The sequence below is a fragment of the Acanthaster planci genome, linkage group LG09, assembly GCF_054643075.1.
Source record: "Acanthaster planci isolate LZ-2023a linkage group LG09, COTS_SCS, whole genome shotgun sequence".
Taxonomy (NCBI): domain Eukaryota; kingdom Metazoa; phylum Echinodermata; class Asteroidea; order Valvatida; family Acanthasteridae; genus Acanthaster; species Acanthaster planci.
The window spans coordinates 324,952-345,377 of NC_141785.1; the positions used below are offsets into that span (position 1 = coordinate 324,952).

Genomic DNA, 20,426 nt, shown 5'->3' on the forward strand with positions numbered 1-20,426 from the left:
CGGACCCTTAAATTATCAGCCCTTTTCACTCTAGCCAATATGTGTATAGCTTTTGGAAGTCAGGTCAAAGCTTTAGTTTTGACAATCCCATTGTCCAGTCTATGTAGATGTATGTATGTTGGTAAAATTGGCTTCTGTTTGGGACCAGGATTGGGGCAGTGCTGTCCTAGGGAATACATGCACATGTATTTGAGCTGAATCATATACAAATCGGCATAAGTATGAATGGTTGCTTGGTGTAAATGTACTTGTACATGTACCTTGCTAAGCTTTCTCCAATCTGATAATGGTACACTCACAGTGGACTTGATTATGATATGATTTGATTTGTTGATTTTCAACACTGATAGCTGAGACAATGATGCAAACAGGCCTTTTTTCATATTATTACATTGCTTGACTTCCAATACACACGAATCGCGATTGTTATCTTGTTCCATGTAGCATGTTACATGACACTGACCAGTGTGCCGAGTGCTATAAACTGCTAGTTGGCCTGGTCACTATCCTAACAGCAGGTACATGTCCATGTCATGTCAGTAAGCCATTAGAGAACAGCAGCATTGATGCACAAGGTGGGCCCTGTCAGCATGGCAGTGCACTGGACATGTTCAGCTTGCATGCCTTGTTCCCCATATGACCTCACCTTTTTGAAATACATGTACCAAAGTGGCTGTTTGCCCTGCTACTTTCCCTACAGCTGGTGGTGGGTTATTCCTGGTGGGACTCCACCCTTCCTTTCCTTCCTCCCTCAATACCGGCTGGTATTTCCTCTTTCCAGCTTCATGCAGATATTTGCTTGCAGAATGCAAAAATCCCACTTCCCTTTTTGGTTGTGGTAGGGAATCCTCTGCACCCTGCAGTTTTCCTACAAACAAATCTGGGCAGTGGTAGCTTATATGGCCTGGCAATATGGAATCATCACTTCATTTCCATGTTAACACAGAAACCTAATGCCATGACCTTTCTGAAGATGTGAAGAACAAGTCATCACTCTTATATGCATTAAATTTATAAATATATGTACCAGTACATGTAGGCCTGCGTCTAAATCTTTATACGTGTATAACAAGTTACAGACTGAAGTTAGGCCATTCACTCTTCCTGTATTCCATTTTTCACTGTGAATGCAGCACTGCATTTTCCTGTCACATCTACCTGTATCAAAGTATAAACTCTGCAAGAAATACAGTCTTTTAAAATTTGTGCAAGAGTGCAGTCACCTTGACTCTAAATGCATATGAGCACATCCTATGTGTGCATGAACAGAACACTCTTTGGGTGTCCATCTTCAGTGTTGTTTGACTCCAATGTTTAAACAACTCAGTAGCCAAGTGTTTAAACAAGTGTAAATGCTCTTCAGGCTTCACAAGTATTTGTACATGTGAAGTATGAAAAGGTAAATTCAACAACGGATTGATATTAACTCAACCTATTCATTAGGCCCTGAGCGAAGCCAAGAGAGGGTGCGATTTTCCTAGCAACTGAGGCTTCTTTGGTGGGAACTGCACTTTACTGGTTCACAAATGACTATGAAATACAGGTGTTACATTTGAGTCACTATCAACAAAATGAACATTTCCCACCAGCATGGCTCTTTTCAACCAATGAGAGGGTGCTTCTACTTAAGGGGGTTACTAGACAGTGGCATTGAACAGTCAATGCATTGTTTGGCTGTCCAGTAAATCAGTGGATTGAATACATCCCTCAAAGAGACCATGTAGTAGAAATTCTTAACTAAAATCCTTGAAATTGCACCTTTCTGTTTATTTTATGATAATATGAAGTTGTATTTTCACAAGCAAAACTGGGATATACATTGTAATCCGAAGCGCTAACTCAGTGTTGCATTGATTTGTATACAAAAAATTACAATTTTTTTGTACACCAACTGATGAAGATTTTCATTTCCTTTGGCAATGTTGTTGTATAAGTATATGGTAATAAGCCAGCAAGCAACCTTTTCTCATAAATGTTTTCAAAGAGCAAATTTTGGGTTCAAAATTTGAACATAAAAACTTGTATACTGAACAGTATTATAATGGATTTACATCACACAAACAGTGCCTTTGCTTTTCTGGAAAAGCTGGGTCATTATTGAATTTTTAAAAAGTGCACATTTTGGATTGTAAGTTGTCAAATATAGCCATCAATGTGCTCTTTACTTGATCTGTTTTAAACAGTATTTTGTTTAACAATAGGATATGTTTTTGTTGTCTTCTTGTAGCTATCTATGGAGTATTGTTTAGGATCGGCTTCAGATATTATAGAAGGTAAGTACTTCCATAAATCTGTCCTTTACAGTTGAACCTATACATGGCCCAAGCCGGCATGGTGGCCTTGCATGTACTGGTATTAGGCAAGAAAAGTCAAGGCATATTTAAATGTTCTCATTGGGTCGTTAGATCTGGACATGAATAGGAAAAAGTATATGTATAACATTTTGAGATTCCACTTCAAAATTTGACAGTCTTAACCAAGTGTGTAAAAATCAAAACTTATAATATACAATGACACTACTAAGGTGTTCATGGTAAATGTCGAAATAATTGCAATACAATAAATGTACAGTATAGTGGTGTGCTTTATGTTAATTTGGAAGCAAAGTCACCAGTGTCACACTCAAAAAGGTACCACTTCACACAACAGCCTGTTGAAATGGAAAGGAGAAACAAGTAATGTTGTTGGAATTTTGCTTTGGTGTCAAGATTGGTGTTAGATGAGGCTGACATTCCCATTGACTGCACTCACCATGTGGGCAGTAAATATAAGTGAATTCATTTCAAGTAAATTCTTGCAGTATCGGACATAAATTTTGTGTAATGTGGTGTGAAATGCTAAGTATTGCCTCATAAGTTTCGCAATTTTAGCAATTACATCCATTTTGGGGACTCAATTGATATCTTCTCTCTCTTTTTTGTGAATTGATCATACTTGTCTTCATTTGCTTTTCATTACAGTTCATAAAAAGCCCTTACAAGAGGATGAAATCGCTGCGATATGTGAAGATGCTCTGAACGGACTAGTCTATCTACACAGTAATCAGCGAATACACAGAGATGTGAAAGCAGGCAATATACTACTCACAGAGAATGGCACGGTCAAACTAGGTATACTTACAGCAACTTTCCAGTGTAAACAGCCATTGCCTTCCCATAAGCTTATCCTAATGGAGACCGCTTTCCCCATGAAGTAAAACCTTGACCATCTCTAGCACCATCTGTAGCAAAGAACACACTGTAACTTCCCTAGGTTGAGCAGACTGTTTACTGAGATCAAGAAAATACTGTGTGCTGTTTGATCCTGTTTGATTCAGCACAATGAGGAATAAGCAGGAAAGGGGCTCTAACTGCCCAAAGTGTACAGAATGTGGCAACATTGTACACATTAGCTTTTGTGTATAGAACAAATGATGTCTCTCTTTCAAAGTGTTGAACTTTCTGCGCTCACTGGTTCCTGTCCTTCATTTGATTACAGCCGATTTTGGGTCTGCATCTTTTCTAAGTCCTGCCAACTCCTTTGTAGGTACTCCATATTGGTGAGTAATGACAGTTTCTTCTGTGCATTTTGACAATGGACCATTTATAACGTTTATGGAAGGAACGAATCATTCACAAAGTACTGACAATATCATACGTTAGCCAAAGTCCATCATACACCCTTATAATTTGACAGGTTCACTGGACCACTGGGTCCTGGTGAGTATGCAGACAGAGGTGTGCACTCAAAAATCAGATTGATCTGACCCTACACCAGACAAATGGATGAAACCAAACATGTTTTAATTTTGCATCGGAGCTCACCGGATCCGATTTCACCAGGAAGGTGTGGGGATAACATCCCAATTCCACCAGACAGGATGTTTATGTAACAACAATCAGATACATAATGAAAGTCACATGATTCAAACTGGAAACCTTGTAGAAACAGACACCACCATGTGACTGGCCACCATGTGACTGGCCATCAGGTGACTGGTTAGCATGGAAACTAACTATCAAGTGGCCTATTTATGAAGAAATCCAGGTATGTGTGCAGTTAACGTGGTCTAACACCACGCACAACAATGTCCAACTCAACCACATCCTGATGTCAAAGATGATGAATCACTAGGTTCTTGAATGGTGTATGGCATCAGTGCAGCTGATCTGTTCCTTGGAGGCTTGTTAAAATGACACACGTGTACTGCCTGTCTTCTGGAGCTCCCAAGACTGGTAGTCAGAGATTTCCCACTACCCATGTGTGTAAAGAACTTTTTTTGCATGTTTTGTGTTGCAGGATGGCTCCCGAGGTAATTCTTGCAATGGACGAAGGTCAGTACAATGGTAAAGTGGACATCTGGTCACTAGGAATCACATGTATTGAGCTAGGTAAGTCCCTTTGTAACTGCCTTATCTCAAAGGCTAAATGCCTGTTGATACTGTGTGCAAGTACCTGCTCTCAGTAACAGAGAGGGGGGTTTAACCACTTCTTGCCAGGGAGCCCAATACCGGAGACCTTGGCCATATAAACATGGCAAGGGTGCCTGAAATCGGAACTTGCTTTATAAAGAAAAATAAAGTTGCTCGGGGTTTTTAGAAAAAGTTTACTTGCTGTAAGTCAGCTGCTGGGACTTGCCAGTCACTGTTCATATGCTTTCTGCAGAGTTCTGGCCATTTTTAGTGGAGGTAATTCGTCATTGTTTTGAAACAGTACCATTGTTTGCTGCTGCCAGTGCCCACGGATTATCAGCGGGGACAAAAGTGCTCCAGCACTCCAGCAATGAGTGATACAATACTGCTGGATGCTCATGGAATCTGGCCACGTTAGTACAGACAACACCACTTGTCAGAAATGCATTGGGCCAATCTCCAGAACAAAAAGGAAATTACACATCACCACACAGCGGGGACTCTTTACAATTCCCGCCCTAAAGCTGCACACATGATGTCGCTTCTACATGACAAGCATAGATGTGCCATATTTCTGTAAAATTTCCACCTTTACGGGTTAACGTGCATGTTCCACATGAAAAATCCTTGACCATTGTCAGCATGACCAATGTTGTATGAGTCGTCTTGTCATTGCTAATGATGAACTCAGCATTAGATGCTGTGGTGTATCAACCCTTTCGCACTGCGAAGCGGTAAGAGCCGCCTTAAAAATTGAGATCCCTTAGCCCGTTTTTCAGCTATTATTCTCGGTCCACACTCGAGCAAACACCGTGAAAGAAGGCATACCCTGGCTCTTGTATATATGGTGATTGGCCTTTGTGTGTTGCTAAGAAATGAAAAGGCTGACTTTGCATCATAATCACCAGCTTCACAATAGTCCCCACTTTGAAAAGAGGCAACGGGAATGTGAAAGCGTGAATAGAGCCGCATGCCACCGAACAATGAGCCATTTCACTGTGCAAATCAAAGCATGCAGAGCACGAGGGCCACAAACCAAGAATTTGTGGTTTGGCAGGTGGCCTTCATGGCCAAGCGAGGTTGGAATTCTCTGAGTCGGCTTTCAGAAAAAAGTCCCGGCGTCAAGGGGGTAACAATGCCACTTTTATGTTGAGTTCATGGAGACTCATTTTATGGCTGCTATTTTGCGAGTCAATTTACGTGATCAAATATTTGACTACAAGGGATGTGTGTGTATGTATGCATACATTTAGCCATTGGACACATGCCGGCACACTTATGTCAAGTCATCCCACCCTACACATACAGGCAAACATTTGTAGATTGTATCACCAATGAATCCTGTAAACTAACCAGCATAGTGTCTGCCATTCTGTCATCTTGCTCTCACCATTGAGGTGGCAATTGGAAATGGAGTCACTGTGCTTTTAATAGTTGAGCATATCATTGCAGGTGTTCCTGCCGATTTTGTGTAATTCCAGTTATGGTCAGAGGTCAGCCTACATGTGCTGTCTTGATGTCACCAAATTGGTGTAGTTTTTATGTGTAGGGTTGAAGCACAAGTGTATTTGTATGTCCTTTGACAGCGGAGAGGAAACCTCCCTTGTTCAACATGAATGCCATGAGTGCCCTGTACCACATTGCTCAGAATGACCCACCGAGTCTAGCAAACTCCACCGAGTGGTCCAGTGCCTTCCGGTCTTTTGTGGAGACTTGCCTTGCCAAAGATCCTGAGCACAGACCCACAGCGGTACAGTTATGTGCGGTAAGTCAGGCGCAAGGCAAACAATAATATAAGATTCACATAGCATTGCAATAGACAAAGATCAGGGAATGCAAAGCTTCTTGACCCTTTTTTGTATCTCTTTTTGAATAGCCTTTCTGATATTTACATCTAAGTTTTTCCTTTTACATGTATATGCATTTTTACACCTCCCATAAGCTGTCTTGTCAGTTGTTTCTAGTGTACATGTGCCAGTCCTAACCTTAGTTCTTTTGCAGTTACTTGTCCACTGTGCTACATACATAAACTACTTTTTGAAATTAAAAATCAGTTTCTTTGTTCATCCTTATAATTAATATGTATGCACCTGGTTACACGCCTCATATGATTTGTTGGATTTTTTTTCTACAAGAAGAAAAAAGCTGTATCCTCTTGAGTGATCCCAGTCATGATGGTTGCATCATTTGTTTTGGGCAATATGGTGTGTCGGGCATTATGACTTTTGCCTCCTAAACAAAGAGAACAACTTCCAGTGTAGAGTTTGGTAGCTGAGTTGGTATAGTAGAGTCCCCTAACGTGGTGTATCTCAACTTTCACTTCACTTTCTTCCCACAGCATTGCCAAATGTTTCTGTTGAAAAAAACTCAAAAAGTTATTTGGTTAAATGCTCCTACTGTTACCCTCATGGTGTTAAACCTCTGTGAACAATTCAAGTGTCCCCTCGTAGTGTTGAACCTCTGTGAACAATTCCAGTGTCCCCTCGTGGTGTTGAACCTCTGTGAACAATTTCAGTGTCCCCTCAGAATGTGTTAGAATGTGTTGAAATTGTATGAATAAGAGCCACATAGCAAGGTGGGTAATAGATCAAATGATCAAGAAATAAGTTTGATAAAGAGGTCACCCAACAAACTGCCCATTACCTTCATTCTGCCCATCAGAGAATTATTAAATTGTGTTTCCTATTTAGCTCATGATACATTTCTAATCAGTCCATAGTGACATCATTGTCTATTACTTTCATAGAACGAGTTCATTCGAAGGGATCGGGTCAACAGTGTCATCCTAGATCTGATTGAGAGAACACGGCGAATAGTCCGGGAACTAGACAACATCAACTATCGTAAGATGAGGAAAATTCTCATGACAGAAACGTTCAATCTCAACAAAGGGGACGGAGGAGAGGAAGACCCTGAGGATGGAGTCAGTGACTCTGTCAGTGAGTCGGTGAGTAACTATGGAATGGTTCTCAAGAGAGACTTGATCAGTGGTACCAAAGGGGAGGGAAGGGAAAAAGACCCTAAAGATGGAGTCAGTGAGTTGGTGAGTAGCTGTGGAATGACACTCATGAGAAACTTGATCAGTGATACCAAAGGCGATTGGTTCACTGAAGCCGTGAGTAGCTAGGATATGTAAATGTAATTTTTAAAGCATGAAGAGACACTGCCTATTTACAATCTGAAAGGAGACAGACTTCACAGAGTCATATTTGCAACTTTTGAGACTCCTCAACAGACATTTAAAAAAAAATTGGTTGAAGGTTTCAATTTGCCTGTGTTGGATATTTGTCACAGTGCCCCCAATGCATTCTCCAAACATGGTTAAACACATATATTTTCAACATGCCTTGTGGTGAATTGTTAAAGTTTGCAGAATAAGCTTGCAAGAATGAAGCAGTTCTGACGGTTGAGGTAGTGGAGTTAATCCGAGCATTTCATGAACTCCTTTCCCTGGGGATGTATGAATATGGGGGAGGGGAGGGCTGATATGGGAATAACTGGTAAGCCTTAGTCTCTGTGCCAACATCCATCTGTTGGACAAGTGCCGTATACATGCTCAGGTGATGACAGTTGCAATGCAATCAGGAAGTATGGGCATGCAACGAGGTCAACAGGCTGGTCACTGATAGAAACTGGAAATAGGCCTATCCAACAGGAACCTCTTTGTGAGTGGTGTGGTGTTGAACTGGCTGGTTAGATCAGTGGTTCATTTGACTGCCAATGTTTGGGTGATTGATGGGGCTGTTGTCACAACTTGGGTCCTACAGTGGCCGTTTGTGCATAACGGTGCAAAGATAACCCTGGGCATGATATCTTTCTTTATTGATAGGATTTCAGACTTCTTTTCTCTTTTTTGTTATTTCCTTGCTTGCCAGTATTCTGTACTTTAGTCATACTTTTGGAGATTTGCAGGGAGCTTTTTCCTATTTTTTTCCCAGGGTCAAATATGCCTGTGACCCATGAGATACCCAATAAATAACACAATTTTGTGTCATATGTTCATGATGAAAACCCTTTTTAATATTAAAGTAAAACCAAAAAGCACCTGTTATAAAAATTTCCCTGTAAGAACATGTAGTGATTCAAGGAGTCCAAAGTCTGTGTGATTGCACATGCAATCAAGTGGTTATTGAAGAGTAATAGTGACTGTATACATGCAGCTCCACGTCCATGGTGCTGAAACAGGAAGGATGTAGTACAGCAGGACTTCTGCTAGCTTGATGGCAGTATTCATGTACCACAGACAATTGGAAGGAAAGTGATTCAAATGCATACAGGCATGTTAAAGGCCGTGTTGGAGGCCCTAGGAACGACCCTGGGAACAGTGCACTCTCACAACCTGCTGTTTCCTGGAAAGTTACTCACACTGTACAGACCTGGAAGGCACTCAGAGGAAAGAGTAGTCTTGAATTCAGAAGACAGAGGATAGATCCATGAGTAACATCCAGTTTGGTGGTGGGACTGTTTCCATGAGAACAAGGCTTATGGCTACAAAGGTTGCACGCTTTGATTTCTGTGAAATGTCATGTGATAATTGCTGCCAGGGTTACTGAAAGTGATACTGTTGCTCTGTCAGGTTTTAGTCGACTTTCATTATTGCCCATTAGAACCGAGAAATGGTTTGTTCCAGCAGTATTTCCTGGTGTTCTTGAAGTGTCATACTTGTATCAAGCCTTTCTTGCTTCCCACGGTATGAGTTCAATTGTTGTAGTTCTCTGTAGCTGTCCACATTACATGTACATACATGTATTTGTACTGAGTGGCGGTATTTCTCCAGTGGCAGAGAAAAGAAATGGTCGGAACTGTTTTAACTAAGTGCCTGGTGCACATACGAAGACTGTGCATTTTAACAGGTATTGGTTGCCAAGGATGGATTTGTGCTGGGGAGATGTAATTAATTTGGAATTTTTTTTGCCCTGCCTGATTATTATAACAGTGCATACTCAGTGTCTGCCCGCGAAGGCTTGTGAAAAAAAACCACAAGCGTAGCTCATGCTCCGTAGACAAATCATTCATTCTCATCTCTGCCTACCCCTCTCACAGGGAGATGATGTCTTTGGTGGCAAAGCCAGTGGGAGCAACAGTATAGGTAGCCAACACAGCATACAGGATAGCATCCAAAGTAGCAGTAATTGTGGTAGCATCAACAGTCTTCCAGGTCCATCAGCGGAGTTTGATAGCTTCTCAAGGGACTCTAGGGTGAGTACAGCTAAAATTAGGGTAGGTTTTTTTACTCACTCCTTCAGTAAGATCTTGCTCACTTTCTTAGGAAGATGGAAGCTGCTGGACGTGTAATTCATGTTGAATGCTTGCTCCTTTTTTTTCAAAATCTGCCATTAAAATCATTTGGGGTATCATTCAATTCTTTAAACTTCAAAATTATTCTACCTTTGACAAAGCATGACTGATTTAGGTCAAAATGTCTGAGAGACTTAGAAAACCAGACAGGGAGTGATTTTAGGTATTGATCCCTGACAATGTTCACCAACTGGTTAATTCCTCAAATCATTTTCCTGCCCGAGTTGCTGAGTGTTCTGGACATTTAGTTGAGGAAGTTTCACTGAGGAATGTGGCAGAACCAAGTCATGTGGGATATACCTTTGTGATAGGTAGTCTCCATGTAGTTTAGTTGAACATATGTTTCTAGCCTGTTGAGGTTGGTTGTCTTACTGGGTACCATTGATGGCATGTATTTCAGTGTAAGTCAGGCAGTCAGGTTTTGTGTTAACTTTTAACTATAAAAACCCTTTGCATTTCTAGGGTGTGTGCATTGCTTTGTATCCATGTATGTGGCTAGTAACCAGAAATCAAGCATTGCAGGAACCATTTTTCTGTACAGATTAATCAGAAACATACATGTATGACAAATCCACCAGTTTACATCCTACGGGGTACAGTAATGAAATACGCTGTTGCAAGTTATGTACACATTAAAGAAGGAACAGTTTCAATGGCTACTTTTGGAGGGTCAAATATGAAATATACATATGTGTTCCCCAGTAGCATTGTTTTTAAGACTTTAACAACTTTAGATATATGGTACATAAACTGTTGCCGTAAGAATCATTATTTACTTTGTTTACATGTAAATACAGTCGTTAAGTGTGCAAAATGTTCTAAAGTTTCCAAACAAATCTATTTATTTCAGAGATAGGTGTTGTACACATAGATGATGGGAGGCTCCGTGAACATTGGTGTTGCATGACAATACTTACATAATTATTCCTGAATGAATTTTGACCTGAGCAAGCATGTTTAGTTGGAACCAGGTGCAGTGTTGTATGGGCCAGAGCACAGATACTTGTAGATTGGCAGGAACTGAACATGTGTTTGCACCGGTAGGTTCTTATGACTTGTTACTATCTTGCAAATTGCGCTGAAGTCACATTTGTTGGAGCTGCTTTTTTCAGTCGCTCACTTGCGCAATGTGTTATTTGGATCTGTGCTCTGATTGGTTGATGCCTGGAGTTTCTGATTCAATTTAGTGTAAGGGCACATGGTTGATGTGACTTACTGCGAGCAATCCTTGAAAACAAACTAATGTGTAGAATTAGATTTCTCTTGGCTACAGTTTGTAGTGTACTAAGTAAATTAGTTTTTGAATTAAAGTGTGCACCTGTTGAACATGTCAAGGATTTTAGAGGGTGGGAGACAGTCTTTTTTTCTGAAAACTTGAAACGACAAATCTGTTTGGATTTGCATGGTAGTGTTAAATTTATATTTCTTTCAATGATTGATAAATTGTTTGAAACATGAGAACAAAAATTTGTAAGGACAAAGTAATATTGATGCACATGCCATTTGAGCCTTCCTTTACTGCTGCATTTGGCCCATGTGTTACTTATTTTTTTTATATAATAGTTGTAAGGTACATGTAATTAATGTGAGCATCATTTCATTATCACCCACATCATCTTAATCATTCCATTGTCGTCTTCAACACTCCCTTCCCCCCCTCCTTCCCAACCAGCATCCTTACTACTGCCAAGCATACAGTGGTCTTCCACCCATGCACTCCGGTTACAGCTCTGCCCAAGACCTAACTCTGGGCAAGGCCCAGGACATATCCCTGGGCTATCACTCCCTGAAAGGGCCCAGTAATCACGCCAACTATGCCATGAAGATGGGCTATCGGGGGAATAGAAGAAAGGTACCAGACCGCTGACACGACCTTGCACTCCGGCATGTGGCTAATGATGGTTTGCATGAAAGGGGGAAATCTAGGGCATGCTGGGTAACATGGTGCATGCTGCATATTCATGTGCTGGTGTCAGTGCTATGAATGTCCAGCTGAGTTGCATGCTGTGATGTTCAAATGTGTATGGTGATCTGTCTGTGTTAAGCTTTGGTGTCAAGAATACCGTTATCTATTTAAAGATCATCACACATCTTGTTGATGCCTCATTACAATAATACATTTAGTGTACGTCTGTCACTTACATTTAGTGTATGTCTGTCACTTGTTTTGATATTTTGGTTGAATGTACATGTACCACTTTCTCCTCCCACTTGTACATGTAGCTGTGTGGTTTCAACATCTTAATGTTGTTGTATGTATAATTTACTGTGCTGTTGGTATTTGTGCTTCAAACAGATCATTCTGAATTCCATGCATATATATATATTGGTAATCATGTCAAGATGTACAACCAGATGGAATGGAATTAGACTACACGTACATGTACTTACATGTAATATTTTGGTCATAGTTATTGTATTGGTATACATGTATTTATTCTTTATTAATGTCCGTATCATAGGAAGGCCAAGTACTAAGTCCCTAGTGTTGTGGTGTTTGATTATTCCCTTTGTGCCTTTCTTTTGGTACCCAATTTTTCATCAGTTGAGTGAAGTACCAAGCTTGTGATTTTTTCTGTCTTCACTCTCCAGGAACAGAAAGAGCATGTTATTTCTGATTGTGTGATTTCATTGCATATGTCAGGGACGTTCAGCATACATGTCTCTTACATACATGTACATAAGCAGGACTCCCAAGATTTTCTCAAATTTTGAGTGCAGTATGCAGGGTGCACACCTGAGTGTACCAGTACATAAACTGGTCAAACCACAAATGTACAGTATGGATTTGTACACTGTCAGAAATATGACTATATTTTCATGACTTCAGCTGCTTTTTGTGTTCTCCCCATAGTAAACAAATCCTTTTATGTATATACACATGTACGTGTACTGTACATGCCCAGTTTTGTAGAGCGTGCAGAAATGCATTACCAGTTTACATAAGGCTACGTACATACAATGTACCAGTATGGAATGTAGCAAAAAACCTAGAAGTGTGAAGAGTTTTTAGAGATGGAAAATATGGCACACCAAAATATACTTCTGCTCCTAGTTTCCCTACCGACCCTAATTTGTCAGCGTGACCTTAAAATTTTTTATACATCCTGTTGTCTTTACAGATCACCTCTGAACAACCTCTTTTCATGTTGAAACATTTTTTATATGTTTTCCGGCCTACATTTGCAACTTTTGAAGAGAAACTTCCGTTCCGTTTCCCTTGGCGTTTCGCTGTCACAGTGGTGAAAACACGTGCATAAAGCTTAATGCATTAAAGCAATGCTGCGCTGGTTCCTGCTGTGCCGTGCCCATGCAAAGAATGCAGGAAGGAAATGTGGCAACCAGTTTATACTAATGGTGTCAGTACACAATACTCTGACCGTACGCACACGCAGCCCTACAACTATTCACCAAAAACCATCGATGTTGCAAGAAGATTTCTCCAAGTTAAATCACAGAACTTAGTCTGTTGTCTGTGTGTGCATTTTCTATGTTCATGAGTTAAATTTGAGGTTGTTTTGCTCGTACTTGAAGCGAGTGTGCTTCTGCAAAATCTCCTGTCGTGTTGCGAGGTTTATTGCCCAGCTGTCTGGATGCATCATGGACGCTTACCATACGATACATGCATATTGTTGGCCTGTCCGCCGTTGTGGTAACCTGACTAGCATTTTGAGGCAATTTTTGGTAGCTTTGTCCCCATTCATGCCATTCAATCAGCACCAAATGAATTGACTAAAAAAATTTCCCACCTATCGTACCTTTTTTGAGATCGGAATTTAATCGGAAGCAGAACAATTTTTTTGGGCCTAAGTATATGTACAATGGCCTGTCTCCTTTTTTAAAATCTCTCTGTTGTTGGACGTTATGCCCTTGTCATCTATGTCATCTTGTGGGTGTTTGTCCATTTGTAGGCATTACTTTGGTTTGATACTTACTGCTAATACATTTGCTTCCATTACATCTTTGTATTGTGTTTGTGCTAAGGTGAAGCTTCTCTATTTGGATACAGAACCACAGGGTATATGTATCTTTTGCATTTTTCTTTTTTGGCAGCTGCTGGCAGTTCTTGTTCACATTTGACTTTTGTTGAACATGTAGCACAGTTGTTGGCTTTAGGAATGAATCATTGCAACTGCATGTTGCGTATGTCTACTTGTCTTCTTTCAAAGAACTTTTACTTTCAATCCTTTTATCACAAAATTTGGTGATAAAAGCTTCCAATTTTGTTCTTGTCAGTTTTGACTTTTCCACTGTAATGAATAGTTACTGCTGCAGTATATACATTTCAACACACATCAAAGAATATTTCTGTCAACAGTACCCATGCCATGTAGTCCCAATATGATTCACAATATTGAAACGTTGCCACTGGTGGTTCAAATCTTAAGACACGTTTGTTGTATTGTGGGAAAATGTTAAGACTCTCAATGCAAATGATATCTCTGTAGATAGCAGAGAGGTACATGTCTTTGAAGGAGACTACCAGGCTTGCAGTTGATATTCATTCTACATGTATATTTTGGGAATGGAGGTATGTGTACCTGTCTCATCTCCCGGAGAATTCCATATGAGCACTGGATTCTGATTGGTGGTTTCTTGCAGATGTCAAGTGGTACAAGCCTCAGCAGCTATGCAGATGGTCCAGATAATCTTGAAGACCAATTTAAAACCATTCGACCGACAAGTATTGTGACAAGGCAGGCTAAGGAACATGAGAGTGAGATGCGTGAACAAGTCACAGGTGAGGAAAACAGAAAGCAAGAACAGGATTCGTTTTTTTCCTCTGACATCCTACATTTCTATTCGTCCTTTTTGTGGTCCCATGGGAACATCCCACGACTCTCTGCAGCAAAATCATCCATCTGACTTGGACCTTCTAACATTGGCAAAATGTTTATTCATTATTCACCAACAACAGTTGCCTACCATGCTGTTGTCATATTGGATGGTTAGCAACCCCAACCTGCAGCGGTTTCCTGGCACCTAACCTAGTCATGTTTCTCACAGTTTCACTGGAATATGCTTTAATATTGTCAATGCAAATTCAGTAATGAACAACGTAAAATTGTGATGTGTACATATGCATGCACTTAGGCATACATCTAAGGAACAGGGAACAGTTCTTCATGTTTCTAGTGTGGCAGCTAAAAAGACACAGAAGTTGTACAGCATCCAGTACGAGATTGGAGGCTGAAAATTGGATTATCAACTAGTTTGAGTGACACGTCCCCATTGTATTTTATATGCACAGGTTACAAGAGAATGAGGAGACTTCATCAGAAGCAGCTGCAGCAGCTTGAGACAAGACTCAAAGCAGAGATGGAGGAACTCCGACAGAAACTAGACAAGGAGTATGAACAATGTGTACAAACCAATGCAAAAGACTTAGAGAAGCTGTCACAGAAACACCAACAAGAAGAAGACAGGAAGGTAACCAGCTGGGATCTTGTTCTGTCACTTATTGCATAGAAATGGAACTGAGTATCAATGTGATGTGTAGCTGTGCTCTTTTCATTTACTGTTCCTATTTGCCCTTGCTAGTCAGAAAGACTTTCATGTGAAGTTTGCATTTTGAAGGTATCCTTGTTGCCAGAAATCTGGACAATGGTGGGTTGTGAAAGGGGATGCTAATTGATGGATGCACTTGGCTTCCTTGCAAATAGTTGTAAAGTGAACATGACAATGGCCGAGCAGTTGGCTGTGACTAGTGTTTGGAACCATTTCAGCTCTATTGGCCACTGTTAAATTGTTCCCATTGTAACAAAATTCAGAGAGTGAGATTATGGTCGGACATTGGCTGTTTTCTGACCAATTAATGTGTTTTCTGAGCAAAAATGGATGATGCCAGAGCTTCTGTGTGTTCAGTGTCAAACCTATTATGACTAACAAAAATATACCAAGATTGAAAATGCTTGGAAAGTTGAACCTCCTTCAGATGTATGGTTGTCATTTTAACCAACTGAACATGTTTCCTACTCTGGTATTACATTTCTAGACTGCTGCTAACTTGATATCCTAAATTTCGCATATACGTAAGTATTCATGGAGATGTTTGTCTGTATTTTCTCTTCAGCAAAAGGCAGCACTTGCTGAGGAAAAGAAGTTGATCAAATCCATCACGTCACGTCATGACTCAGAACTCAAAGCCTTCCAGCAGCACCAGAAGAGAGAGTACAAGATCAACAAGGAACAGATCAAGAAGGTAATGTGGTCAAGTGCTAAAGCTGGCACCAATCTAAGATGAGATTATTGGCTGGAGTCTCTTCTGTATCAACCAATGAAAGATTTGCCTCTTAGCATTTGGTGTTGACTGTATCATCACTTTGATTGAGGAAACTCGAAGAACTTATTCTAAGTCAATTCAACAAAAGGTGCATTGTACTTTATTTGTTAGACTTGAGCATGCTTGTCTGCATAGAGAAATCTGTTGTCATGCCAATTTTTGCAAGCAATCATCAGTGGTTGTAAAGGCAACAGATTCCTTTTTTACAGTTTCCATAAAAAGTGTCTGGAGCCATAAAAATGCCTGCTTGCCCTCCCGATATTGGTCAGGATTGTGAGTGAAAGACCTTGTTTTTCTAAAGCACATTACGGTTTGTCTTTGATTGTCACCTCTGGGCAGGAGGTTGATAGCACACCAAAGAAGGAGCAAGACTCTTTCATCCGCAGTCGGAAGGAGTCACTACAGCAGCAGCAACAACAGGCAGAGCAGAGGCTGCTGCAGGAGCAAAGGTTGTTCCTGGACACAGAGATCAGGAAACTCAAAGCCAGGCTGCTATTGTCCAAGCACACACAGCAGCAGGATCAGCTCAGGGAGGTAGGCTACCATAAACCTGTAGTAGTGAAGTAGACATTGAACAGTGTACCAAGACTTTTTTCCAAGATGTATTTTTGCGTTGGGGAGATGTTAATTTATATAACGGGTTTTGCCCTTACCCGACGTATATATTAATAAACACTGTATGCTCAGTGTTTGTCCGAGAGCTTGCGAAAAAAGTCACAAGCTTACTCGGGTGGGATTCGAACCCACAACCTCTTACTTACTAGTGCAGATGTCTTAACCACTCGACCACCCAGGTTGCCGGGGTTGGCTGGCCGGTCCAAGTCAGGTGAAGCAGCGGGTACCGCAAACTATTTTCAAGAGGTATTTTTGTGACTTTTTTCGCAAGCTCTCGGACAAGCACTGAGCATATATATTAAAAAAAATGTGCCTAGACTTCTAATTTGTACAACTATATTAAGTTATTAGAGTGCTGACTCCACAGAAAGAAATTTTGACGTGGAGAAGTTTTTACATGATACTGAGAGCAGCCGATTGAATTTATGTGTGTTGGTACAACATAATGACATTTTGATTAAACAAATTTCAAATGATGTACCGTAAATGTAACACAAGTATAACATACAGAAAGAACAAGTATGATGCATGACAAAGCCTCAGCAGAATTCGTATGCAGTCATACATGTTTGTGTTTTTAACACAGAGCAAAATAAAACACTAATTGTGCGTGTAGTGTTTTGGCATAACAGCATTGGCTTAGAATACATATTCAAATGTTCCAATTTCAAGTTTTCCATAGGTTTGGGCACAAACATGGATGCACCTGGCAGGTTTTAATTTCGTCAGTGAGCTCGTTCTGTAATAATTTACTACAGCTCTAAGTTTGCACCTCATATTCACAATTAGATATGTTCAGTATTCTTTTGTGAGTAGCAATATCCAAGTAATTCCAAATGAAACAGGAGATCGGCACAATCTGGAACTGAGCAGCAGACTTCAACGCTGATACAACTTTTCATAGGGCATGCCGTTTACCTAAGATTTATGGACATTTTCTTCTGTCATACAGAAGTTGCATAAGACGCAAGTCGTGAAGGAAATGGAGCATGTGATGGGTCTACGTCACCATGAGCAGACACAGTCATTGGAGTACCGACATCTAAAACAGATACAGAACATGCGGAGTGAACAGATGGAGAAGCAGTTTGAAACAGAGCTGGCCAACCAAGGAGAGTACAACAAGAGAGCCCAACGCGATCTCAGGAAGCGACATGGGCTGGAAACAAAACAACAACCCAAGAATCTCAAGGTGTGCTGGGGTTACTTGGGGGGGGGGTTGAAATGTGGGCGAGATACCAAACCTAAGAATCTCAAAGTATACAGGGATTTGGGGCATGGTTGATATTGCTGACAGTATAAAATGGCAGCTATAGGAAAACATGAGGATGTTTAACCCTCCTTTGGTTTTACAGCACAAATATGCACAAGTGCCCACAGTCACTCTTTTGCATGTGTTTTCTATATAGAACACAAACATGCACAAGTTCAGTGTGTACACAGTAGGTTGTCAGCACAAAATGATCCAGGGTCTTTTGTGCAGTCCTCTTCGCTGCATTTGGTTTACTGCACAATTATGCACATGAAACAGTGAAGCACAGTTGTTGGGTAGCACAAAAGTGCAATCTGATATTCCTGTGAAGGGCAGTTGGTGCAGTGCACGACACGACACAGCTGTGCTTCTTTGAGGTGTTTACCAAGTGACCCAAAGAGTGACTTCAGCATAGGAGGGTTATTGGAGCATTGTGGTTATTTGGCTTTGGTTAGCGTGTGATACATACAGAGTTGTGGATTGCAGGCCAAATGAGCCAGGAATCACAATGTGCATTGGCGTTACTGGGCAGGGAAGAGAGGTTGACATGAAGAGATGTTGACTGGAAACAAAAAGCCAAGAATCAGACAAATTTGGGGGTTGCTGAGTATTCGGAAGAGTTTACAGGGGAAGAATTATTGGCTGAAAACAAGAACCTAAAGTTACATAGGGTTTACTGGGCATGGAGAAATGTGGACTGGAAATAAGACAAGCTTGGAACCTCAGTGTAGGTTACTGGGCATTTGAGAATGGAGTGGGGATGTTGATTCCGTATTAGTCAGACCACTGTTCATTACAATTGGAGCGGTAGAATACCACACATGGTTATGTATTGGGTTCCAAAAAAATGTTAACAACATGGCTTTAAAGGTGGAGGAAGAACGGAATGCACAAAATGTGTTTTTGGTTGCCAAGAATATTCTGTTAGTGTTTGGTATAGCAAGTAATGAATTTTACCGAGTCCATTGACTCATAAGTTTGAGACTTGAGCTTTAGAACTGTCATTTGCTGGTTTAATGGCAATATGCTTTTTACCCCAGATCAAAGAGCAATCCATCAAGAAACAGTACCATGATGCCTGCAAGATACAGATGAAGCAGTTCAAGGCACTCCAGACCCAAGTCTTGCAGAACACTGCCCGGGAGAAGCAGAAGAGCGTAGCCAAGAAAATGAAGGAGGAACAGAAGAGAAAGATGGCCATCCTAGGGGAGCAGTACCGCCTGAGTAGTCAGGAGATGCTTCAGTCACAATCTGTAAGTCAGATCTCACAGAGTGAGTTATCCGCTGCCATATTGAGCAGGCTGCCATTTTTTACTTGGGGGGGATTAGATCTTTCTCCTACAGTGCTTCTTATTTGCAGCCTGTACAATTTCAAACTTCGCAGAGAGTGTACGAAAATTTATTTACTTGTGACTTTGTGCAAATTTACCTCATTATACATGTCAAACCAGCCATCAAAGTAAAACTGTAATGTATATGAAAATGGTCTTTCAGTACATATGAGTACCAAGTTTGATGCCAGATATGTGGTGTAAGATATAATATTGTTAATGCTGACCCAGTCCCTAAGTTAGTGTCCTTACAGAGAGCTTTGACTTTGCTGCCCCAAAAGGATGTTGTCAAAAAATCCTGAAGCTTGCAAGAAATCATATTAATATTTATATGTTTCATGTTCAATCTTTTAGAAGGACCAAAGAGTTCTTCAAGTTTCATTGTCGGATTAAAAACACAGTACAGTTAGTTGCCGCGGAAAATATGAAGTCCAAGGACACCATGTGTCAGGCAATTTCGTTGTCTGTCTTGGTTTCAAATGTCAGCATACTCTATCCACTCCCTCCTACGTCTTTCAAAATCCAGTGGAGGTTTTCCAACATTATGCAGGATTTAGACAAATTTAACTTCAAAAGTACCTGGATCCCTGCATAGTGTTTATATTTATAGGATTCAGGAACGGTTGAGCAGAAATGTTGAGGGAGCTTGGCTTAAGACATAGATTAATATGTTTATGTACTAATGATGTCACACTTTGTGTACATGTTCACTTTCCTGTGGAGCCAGTGGGGACCAGGATCCACTGAGTACCATTGGATTGCATGTAACGTGCTTGTAATAATGTACGTTCTATCGTTCTTCCAGATACGCCTGAGTGACTCTCAACAACGGGAATGCAAAGAACTGCACGAGACTCTAAAGCAAGAGCTGGAGCTCTTGCATGCGTACCAGAGTAAGACTAGACTGCAGCTAGATGCCCAGCACACCAGAGAGAAAAAAGACTTGGAGGAATGGGTGTCATTACGTCGAGCACGGCTAGAACAAAGGGTATGAATACCTATGGTACACCTCGGTATTTACAGCCCGCCCTTCTTCACATTGGACTTGATTCAAATCTTCATGGACATGTTTGTGTATAGTCTTAGAAAGAAATTGTCTCAGCTTCACTGAAAAGGGTGAAGTTGTCTGCCATACTTAGATAACTTGAAAAAGAGTTGGTATCAATGTTATTAGCTTTAACTTTGGTGTGTTAGTTGGTCATAGTGCCCTCTGGAAGTCTCTTGATTTGGGGCTTCATAGGTCAAAGATCAAAGTC

The 20,426-nt window shown here is 40.7% G+C and overlaps 1 protein-coding gene across 5 annotated transcripts in view; it reads left to right on the forward strand.

Moving 5' to 3' along the window:
* LOC110982281 (serine/threonine-protein kinase TAO1-like) overlaps positions 1-20,426 on the forward strand; it is a 58,705-nt gene that overhangs the window by 30,642 nt on the left and 7,637 nt on the right. For 4 of the 5 annotated variants that reach the window (XM_087140999.1, XM_022240590.2, XM_022240589.2 and 1 more), the window contains 15 exons: positions 2,228-2,273; positions 2,961-3,110; positions 3,478-3,538; positions 4,279-4,370; positions 5,978-6,156; positions 7,138-7,338; positions 9,435-9,590; positions 11,362-11,541; positions 14,292-14,430; positions 14,941-15,119; positions 15,763-15,891; positions 16,312-16,506; positions 17,540-17,779; positions 18,880-19,092; positions 19,976-20,158. In XM_087140999.1, the coding sequence (XP_086997125.1) occupies positions 2,228-2,273; positions 2,961-3,110; positions 3,478-3,538; positions 4,279-4,370; positions 5,978-6,156; positions 7,138-7,338; positions 9,435-9,590; positions 11,362-11,541; positions 14,292-14,430; positions 14,941-15,119; positions 15,763-15,891; positions 16,312-16,506; positions 17,540-17,779; positions 18,880-19,092; positions 19,976-20,158 (2,343 nt within the window). The remainder of the gene's footprint in view (positions 1-2,227; positions 2,274-2,960; positions 3,111-3,477; positions 3,539-4,278; positions 4,371-5,977; positions 6,157-7,137; positions 7,339-9,434; positions 9,591-11,361; positions 11,542-14,291; positions 14,431-14,940; positions 15,120-15,762; positions 15,892-16,311; positions 16,507-17,539; positions 17,780-18,879; positions 19,093-19,975; positions 20,159-20,426) is intronic. The other variant, XM_022240592.2, reaches the window with a different exon arrangement.